This window comes from Coenobita brevimanus, chromosome 4, assembly GCF_032717465.1.
Source record: "Coenobita brevimanus isolate Jiangsu-jjx chromosome 4, ASM3271746v2, whole genome shotgun sequence".
Lineage (NCBI taxonomy): Eukaryota > Metazoa > Arthropoda > Malacostraca > Decapoda > Coenobitidae > Coenobita > Coenobita brevimanus.
Genome location: NC_136957.1, coordinates 397,501 through 407,500, shown reverse-complemented (window position 1 = coordinate 407,500; position 10,000 = coordinate 397,501). Strand labels below are relative to the sequence as shown.

The window sequence follows — 10,000 nt, the reverse complement described above, 5'->3', positions numbered from 1 at the left end:
CACAAACAAATCGCCTCCATGTCGACCTGTCCCCCGCTACACTTACTGCATAGAATTGCACCCTTGCACCACAAAACCACCTCAAGCAACCCACCACTCCAGTAACTTTACCACATGCGCTGATTTACTGCACTCCTCACCACACACACACACACACACACACACACACACACACACACACACACACACACACACACTTTACCAAATGCACCGATTTATTGCAAGACATTCCTTACTTTCACCACACACACACACACACACACACACACACACACACACACATTGTATTGTCTATAAGGGCTCCAACATGCTTGCATGCACCTGCCTTGCTCATCTAATGGCGGCTCTACACGGTGCTCGATCTCGGGCAGCCTCCCTATTCAGTCCCTTATCCCTGAGGTCACACTCTATGGTCTCGTCCCAGGTCTATCTCGGTCTGCCTCTCGCAACTCTACCCCAGACAATCCCACTTCTCACCCTTCGCACCCAACTGTTATTCACCCTTACATTTTCCTACTTAAATTCAAACAGTAACTTATTTTTGGATGCGGCTCGAGTATATGAAATCTTTTAACATCTCTATCTATCTAATGCCAGACGCCTTAATCCCTTACAGGGTGGCCACAAACAAATCGCCTCCACATCGCCCTGTCCCCCGCCATTTCACTGCCCTGCCCCCAACTCACACCCCCCTCTCTCCCATACCTCTCCACCCCATCCATCCACCTCATACTAAACACACGACAATAACTATCATATCTGTGAGTAAAAAAAGAAAGAAAAAAGAAAGAAACAAAGACTGAAAGAGAAAGAAAAATTCCTCAGAGCCAGTACGTTCGTAAGTAAAAATATAAGTGATTTTAATTTTTGTAAGTTAGAGAATCCCAAATGCCTTGATTTTTTATAGTAATACACAAAATCTATTTATCTATAGCCAGACGCCTTAATCTCGTAACGGGTAGCCACAGGCAAATCGCCTCCACGTCGCCCTATCCCCTGCCACTACACTTCCCTCCCCCAGTTCACACACCCCTCTCTCATATACCTCTCCACGCCATCCCTCCATCTGATTCTCGTTCTACCCCTCCCTCTCCCCCCCACTCCACCTCACTCACATACACTCTCCTCGTTAGTCTCTCACTTTCCATCCTCTCCACATAGCCAAACCACCTCGGTGTATTTTTCCTAATGCTTTCTACCACATCCACACCACACCTCACTCACATACACTCTCCTCGTCAGTCTCTCACTCTCCATCCTCTCCACATGGCCAAACCACTTCAATGTGTTTCTTAATTTGCTTACTACATCTTAGTACTCAAAACCTTCTCTTTAGCGAGTTATTTTGTCTATAGTTCGTACTTTTAAACTAGGTGGAGATTTGCGTGAGGCTGACGAGAAGAGTGTATGTGAGTGAGGTGGAAAGGGGGAGGGGGAGGGGGAGGCCGAGGATAAGATGGAGGGATGGGGTGGAGAGGTATATGAGAGAGGGGGGTGTGAGTTGGGAGCAGGGCAGTGAAAGGGCAGGGGACAGGGCGACGTGGAGGCGATTTGTTTGTGGCCACCCCGTACGGGATTCTATAAAATGAAGAAAAAAATAAATTCAAGTAAGAGGAGATCAACATAATACTGGAAAAAAATATATATATAATATCCACACAATACTGTTGAAAAAAAATCCATATAATCAAGAATAATCAAAAATCCAAGAATTAAAAGAGGAGAGAATGAATGGATGGGTGAGAGGGAGGAGGAGAAGGAACGGAGGGGAGGGGGGGGGGAGAAGGGGAGGGAAATATGGAGAGGAAGGAAGGAAGGAGGGAGAGACGGAAGGAGAGAATAAAGAGACGGGAGGAGGAAAAAAAATCTATATAATCACGAATAATCAAAAATCGAAATAATGAAGAATAATCAGAAATCCCAAATAATAATGATAAACAAAATCACATAACATTACAAGCACAAATCCATCCACATCCCCACAACCTACCCACACAGCAATACAACTCTATACCCTAAGAAAAACACATCCACATCAATACAAACACATCCACATCAATACAAACACACACATCCACATCAATAAAAACACATCCACATTAATACAAACACATCCACATCAATACAAACACATCCACATCAATAAAACACATCCACATCAATAAAAACACACACATCCACATCAATACAAACACATCCACATCAATAAAAAAACACATCCACATCAATACAAACACATCCACATCAATACAAACACATCCACATCAATACAAACACATCCACATCAATACAAACACATCCACATCAATACAAACACATCCACATCAATAAAAACACATCCACATCAATACAAACACATCCACATCAATACAAACACATCCACATCAATACAAACACATCCACATCAATACAAACACACATCCACATCAATACAAACACATCCACATCAATAAAAACACACATCCACATCAATACAAACACATCCACATCAATACAAACACATCCACATCAATACAAACACATCCACATCAATACAAACACATCCACATCAATAAAAACACACATCCACATCAATAAAAACACATCCACATCAATACAAACACATCCACATCAATAAAAACACATCCACATCAATACAAACACATCCACATCAATAAAAAAACACATCCACATCAATACAAACACATCCACATCAATACAAACACATCCACATCAATACAAACACATCCACATCAATACAAACACATCCACATCAACACAAACACATCCACATCAATACAAACACATCCACATCAATACAAACACATCCACATCAATACAAACACATCCACATCAATACAAACACATCCACATCAATACAAACACATCCAAATCAATACAAACACATCCACATCAATACAAACACATCCACATCAATACAAACACATCCACATCAATACAAACACATCCACATCAATACAAACACATCCACATCAATACAAACACATCCACATCAATACAAACACATCCACATCAATACAAACACATCCACATCAATACAAACACATCCACATCAATACAAACACATCCACATCAATACAAACACATCCACATCAATAACAACACATCCACATCAATAAAAACACATCCACATCAATACAAACACATCCACACAATTCTGAGAAGAAAAAAAACTACATTAAACTATTATAACTTTGAAAGAACAAAAAATCTATGCATTATTACCATAATTTTGGCTTGTAAAAAAAATAAATAATCAGTGAATATTCGACTAATACTACACAAAAAAAATATATATGTATTTCCACCTAATACTACATTAAAAAATATATATATACAGGTCTGTGTACGTAAACTTCCACATACAGTAATGTACACATAATAAACATGTATGTATATCTCCTCATAATCGTACACACACAATGTCTACACGTACATTTCAATTATATTAAAAAAAATCACTTACTAAAGGGAGAGGGAGGGGTAGACCGAGGATGAGGTGGAGGGACAGAGCTGAGAGGTATATGAGAGAGGGGGAAGTGAGTTGGGGGGAGGGTTGTCGAAAGGTGGGTGACAGAGCGACTTGGAGGCGTTTTGTCTGTGGCCACCCTTTGCGGGATTAGGGCGTCGGGCTATAGATAGATAGATAGACGTAAAAATAATGCCAGGTAACACTGAATAACACTCAACTCACATTAAATTGCTATCTATCTATTTATCTATCTATAGCCAGACGCCATAATTCCGTAAGGGGTTGCCGTTTGTGTCGAGTTAGTTGTTTTACGGGGAGGGGCGCTAACCCTCCGCCAACCCACTTACTGACACGTAAGAAACACGTATGGCTTGGTTATATGGTTACCACCCAGCGTTGTAAATCATCATCATCACCTCACCTATTTTCCCCACCTGTACAGTAGTAAATCTCGTACAAAAGGATATCAATGGTTTCTTCAAGGTCCTCCAGGTCCCACTCGATGGACCTCAAGGCGTTGCGCAGCTCGGTATTGGTCCAGTCAAGCTCCTCTCTGCTGCCTACCACAATCGTTGTTGCTGTACCGCTACCACCTGACCCCCCAGCCGGACCGCCCTCCTGGTGGTGCGTATCCCCCTGCAACTCCCCCCAACGCTGGTACAAGCCACGAGTCTTGTTCAGTGCCTTACACACCTCACTGCAGAGAAATAATATACACGTGAATAAAAGTATGAATAAAATAATTAAATAATGTGGAGAGGATGGAGGGTGAAAGACTGACGAGGAGAGTGTATGTGAGTGAGGTGGAGGGGGGAAGAGGGAGGAGGAGGCCGAGGATGAGATGAAGGGATGGGGTGGAGAGGTATATGAGAGAGGGGGGGGTGTGAGTTGGGAGCAGGGCAGTGAAATGGCGAGGGACAGGGCGACGTGGAGGCGATTTGTTTGTGGCCACCCTGAACGGGATTGAGGCGTCTGGCGATAGATAGATAGATAGATAGAAATAACAGATAGATAAACAGATAGACAGACAGATAGACAAATAGATAAGACAGATTTTAGTATATTAACTTTATTAGGATTCACCTCAGTTGATAATTCCGTCTGTCTGTCTGTCTCTTTCTCCCTCCCTCTCTCTCTCTCTCTCTCTCTCTCTCTCTCAAAACAATGGGAAGATGGCGCACATATATTCGCATAGTTTCTGCACTCTGCTCATGATTTATAATACTACGATGATTTTGAGAAGTGCCAGGTTTTGTGTGTGTGTGTGTGTGTGTGTGTGTGTGTGTGTGAGAGAGAGAGAGAGAGAGAGAGAGAGAGAGAGAGAGAGAGAGAGAGAGAGAGAGAGAGCGTAACACAATCACTTCTCTCACTTAACCCTGTCTCTCTCCAACAATCGTCATGAGGTGGAAAGAATTAAACAATCAGTGACCTCTAATCGCTTCAGCAATCAACTCTCTCTCTCTCTCTCTCTCTCTCTCTCTCTCTCTCTCACACACACACACACACACACACACACACACACACACACTCTCTCTCTCTCTCTCTCTCTCTCACACACACACACACACACACACACACACACACACACACACACATCACTGCAATGTTGCAAATTCTTGTTACTGTTCTGAATTCTGGCTGCATCCTTCCCCTTAACGGCAGACACGCAGCTCGCATCTCATTACATTCCCCCCTTTTCTGTCCCGCTCTTCCATGCTAAAATGAACCGGAATCTGACGTCTTACATAATTATATAGAACTGGTCAACTCTGGAACTGTCCTTCTCGGTCTTGCATTTCCCACTGCCTATGACCTCCAGTCTTTCAAATGCAATACATACATAATTACAGAAATAAACAGATGTTGAACTGGCTTTCGTAATCATTCAATTTCGCTTTTGAGAGGAAATGTTCTGCCATTTCTTCAGCCTTGGGTTCTTTCTTATCTCCACCAAGAGATATTAAACCCATGCCCTCATGCACACGTGTACTTCGGCATTGTAAGTTGACGGACGCTGCATTTAATTCCACGGATTAAATCTTTGGAAATGTTGTCTAGCGATAATGTTATGTTTTGAAACAACAAGCGGTGCCAAGGTACAGCAAACCCGTCCCCGGCAGTCATTTTAGTGCTGACGTATAAAATTCGGAGTAAATTGGATGAACATGGACGATTTTCAGCCTATTTGAAATTTTAGGCCCGACCCACCTGACACTGACCCCCCCTACCGCTAACTGGGGGTTGACCCCCCTGATGTAATGAGGCATATTATTGGATGCAGATTTGAAAGATGCACCTTTAGGTTTGGGTTTCATGTCGGTATGACCAATTGGAAAGGAGTTAGGGCGAAAAAAAGATTTATCTTATTTACATTTTTTTAGGCCTACAGCCTGGGCCTTGGTCGAATTTGGCCCAAAATTTAATTAGGTGATGAGAAGATCATTGCCCATGATCCCTGTAATTTAAGTCAAAATCGCACCTGTAGTTTTCGCGTCGAGTAGTTAGACTGACAGACAGACAAACCCAGTGAAAATAATACCCGTCTCCGAGCCCCTCCGGGACAGGGACGGGTAGCAAGCAATCAAGTACACTATTTGTCCTCTGTAAGCCAACCACAATGCATCCCTTGTGCAGCCTACCCCAGGCAGGTCACGAAAGGCCAACAGACATCATGGATTGAATATAAATGACATCGTAGTGAAGGGGTCAAAGGATCTATCAATCAAGCAAGCAATCAATCAAGCAATCAAGCAATCAGCCAATCAACCAAGCAATCAAGCAATCAGCCAATCAAGCAAGCAATCAAGCAAACAGTCAACCACACCCATCCCTCTCCACTGCACTACAATAACACATTCACGACGGCTACTGACACAACCCACAAGACATGATGCAAGATTTTTTTCCCCACAGATTATTACAGCTGCAAACAGAGCCCCCTCGTGGCCAATGACTTCACGCCGCACCCACCACACCACACTCACGCATGCATCATTACCACAGACACGGGCAGCAACGCATACCACAACGCCCTATCGTATATTAGCTGTTGCTGCTTCTCATGATTATATAGAGTTTAGCAAAGTGCCCTAGCTGCGTTCTGGTTACGAAAATCAGTCTCTCTGATGATTACTGAAATAGTAGTGGCAGCATAGTATATAATAATAATAATGATAATAATAATAGTAGTAGTAGTAGTAGTAGTAATAATAATAATAATAATAATAATAATAATAATAATAATAATAATAACAACAGTAGTAGTAGTAGTAGTAACAGTAGTAGTAGTAGTAGTAGTAGTAACAGGAGTAGTAGTAGTAGTAGTAGTAGTAACAGTAGTAGTAGTAGTAGTAGTAACAGTAGTAGTAGTAGTAACAGTAGTAGTAGTAGTAGTAGTAACAGTAGTAGTAGTAGTAGTAGTAGTAACAGTAGTAGTAGTAATAGTAGTAGTAGCTGCTATATCTCCATTAGTTTCTGAGAGATTTCATTTTCAAATATGCAATTTTTGCACCAAAAATGAGTATATGACATTAAAAAATAGGTCAAGGTCATTTATATTTGGCACAAATACTTGGCTGACCCTAAGGTACCTTTCTGTATAACATCATCACGAGCGAAGGAAAAAAAAAGCTACAAAGAAAAATACTACTACTAATAATACCAAAACAATAAGCTTGGCCATTTAATGTACAACGCGAAGCTTAATAATAATAAAACAAATGTCGTGCAAATACGATAATCAGCGAGAGCGAAGAAGAAAAGCGCAAAGAAAAATAATAATGAAGGGATTATGGTGTCTGGCAATAGATAGATAGATAGATAGATACCACAACGATAAGCTTGGCCACATACAGTACAACGCGGAGCTTAATAATAATAAAACAAATGTCGTGCAAATACGATAATCAGCGAGACCGAAAAAGACAAAAAGGTGTATAGAAAAATATTACAGGTATCATCATAATAAAACAAGCTTGGCCTGTACACGGTGAAGCTTAATAATAATAAAACAAATGTCGTTCAAATCCGCTAATCATGGAGGCGAGGCAGTACAGCCCCTCCCACACAGAGCAGCCCAACAACGGGTCCCTTGTGGCCTGGCACTGACCACACCACCACTCATAATTATAAATAAACTCGTCCACCTCATATGTCGAGTGCCCGTGTGCTCCTAAACACTCCCTCCCGTCACCCACATTATGTTAAGAGTAATTTGCAACGCCCTTACCACCACACTATCTATCTAGCAACAACCAGACGCCTTAATACCACAAACAAATCGCCTCCACGTCGCCCTGTCCCCTGCCAGTACGTCGAGTGGCTGTGTCTTGCTAAACACTCCCTCCCGTCACCCACATTATGTTAAGAGTAATTTGCAACGCCCTTACCGCCACACTATCTATCTAGCAACAACCAGACGCCTTAATCACGTAAAGGGCGTCCACAAACAAATCGCCTCCACGTCGCCCTGTCCCCTGCTATTACGCTGCCCTCCCCCCAACTCACACCCCCTTTCTCACATACCAGTCCAAGCAATTACCGTATATAATTACCACTGACACTGTGTGGAATGGAAGAATGAATTTTGATGTCTATTATTTATTTATTTATTTATTTTTATGCCAGACTGAGCACAAACTTTACAGCCCGTTCCTGAATGCCTAGCAGCTCTACTTGCCAATCACCTTTACATGTCACCACCTGTGCACTAACACCCACCGTCCATACAGAATACTGGCTAAGTCTCATACATATATTATATATATATATATATATATATATATATATATATATATATATATATATATATATATATATAAGTAAAGCTGATGATAATGATGATGATGATAAAGAACAGAATGATGATGATGATGATGATGATGATGATGACAATGAACAGATTAACGATCATGATGATGATGACAATGATAAGCAGAATGATGATGATGATGATGATGATGACGTTGAAGAGAATGATAGTTATGACAACGAACTGCATAATGATGATGACGATGACGACGATAAAGAGAATGATGATGATGATGATGATGATGATGATGATGATGATGATGATGATGATGATGATGATTTATTCCAAACAGATTCGGCGACGGCTGTGGGCCTCTTCAGTGGATCTACAGACCAAGAGTGGTATATACAAATGCTGAGACGTTGCTTATATGCAGGGTCAGGTCCTTGCCGCCCCTTGTAATCCCTCAATCAGGTCGTGCACAGAGTAGAGGGAGGGTCAGGTGAGGTCGCATCAGGTGTGGTTGGGAAAAGGTGTTCTCACCCTGGATATAAGCAGCGTCTCAGCAATTGCATGTACAACTCTTCGCCTGTAGATCCACTGACGAGGGTGAGAGCTGTCGCCGGAACTGTTTAGAATACATCGTTTTTCGTCTGCCAAGGTGAGTTTCTGTGTCCAAGAGTGATGATGATGATGATGATGATGATGATGATGGCAATGACGCACACCCTGGCAATGACGCACACCCTGGCAATGACGCACACCCTGCCAGCACATCCCACCCTGGCAGACACACACACACACAAAAGGCGTGTAATCTAAGCCACATGACACAAGCCAGACCCACCTCAGTCCTAGCAACTCCTTCAACACTGATCTCGTGGACTTAGAAGACTCCCAGTGCAACATCATCTTCAACACTAATCTCGTGGACTTAGAAGACTCCCTACCCAACATCTTCAACACTAATCTCGTGGACTTAGAAGACTCCCTACCCAACATCTTCAACACTAATCTCGTGGACTTAGATGACTCCTATCCGTATCTCCCTTACTAGGACTCCTTTACATTCGTGGACTTAGGAGACTCCCCATCTACCTCTGCCTTACTAAAACGCCTTTACATTCGTGGACTTAGAAGACTCCCTACCCAGCATCTCTCTTACTAGAACGCCTTTACTTTCGTCTAATAAAATCCTTAGATGTGGTTGTATGAAATTTGAGAGAGAGAGAGAGAGAGAGAGAGAGAGAGAGAGAGAGAGAGAGAGAGAGAGAGAGAGAGAGAACACGTAAATATCAGGACCTTATCTAGTTACGAAAATCTTTACATAACCCAATTCATTTTTTTTTTGTACGTCAGGAAGAAGGAACCAAAGGCCTATTCGCCAGGAGAGAGCATATATAAATTCATCTTCACTTCTATACTCCGTTCACTTTAACTTGGCATAGTACTGGCGCGTCTCCATGTTGAATGCTAATATGTAGCGGTTGATATAACATTTTCTTACACACACACACACACACACACACACACACACACACACACACACACACACACACACACACACACACACACAAACACACACACACACAATCACTGAGAGCTAAAAAAAAAAATCTGGCTAGAAAACCTACATGAGAAGGTGATATCACACACACACACACACACACACACACACACACACACACACACACACACACACACACACACACACTACTATATGCGCGCTCACATCTCTCTCTCTCTCTCTCTCTCTCTCTGTCAGACCATGAACGCGG

At 42.2% G+C, this 10,000-nt stretch overlaps 1 protein-coding gene across 1 annotated transcript in view; it reads right to left on the bottom strand.

Moving 5' to 3' along the window:
- Nucleotides 1–10,000, bottom strand: part of Syx6 (Syntaxin 6) — a 59,769-nt gene that overhangs the window by 41,951 nt on the left and 7,818 nt on the right. Inside the window, exons 2-3 of the mRNA XM_080268935.1 lie at nt 4,084–4,169; nt 3,940–4,023 (exon numbers count right to left, since the gene is read on the bottom strand). Coding sequence (XP_080125061.1) covers nt 3,940–4,023; nt 4,084–4,169 — 170 coding nt within the window. The remainder of the gene's footprint in view (nt 1–3,939; nt 4,024–4,083; nt 4,170–10,000) is intronic.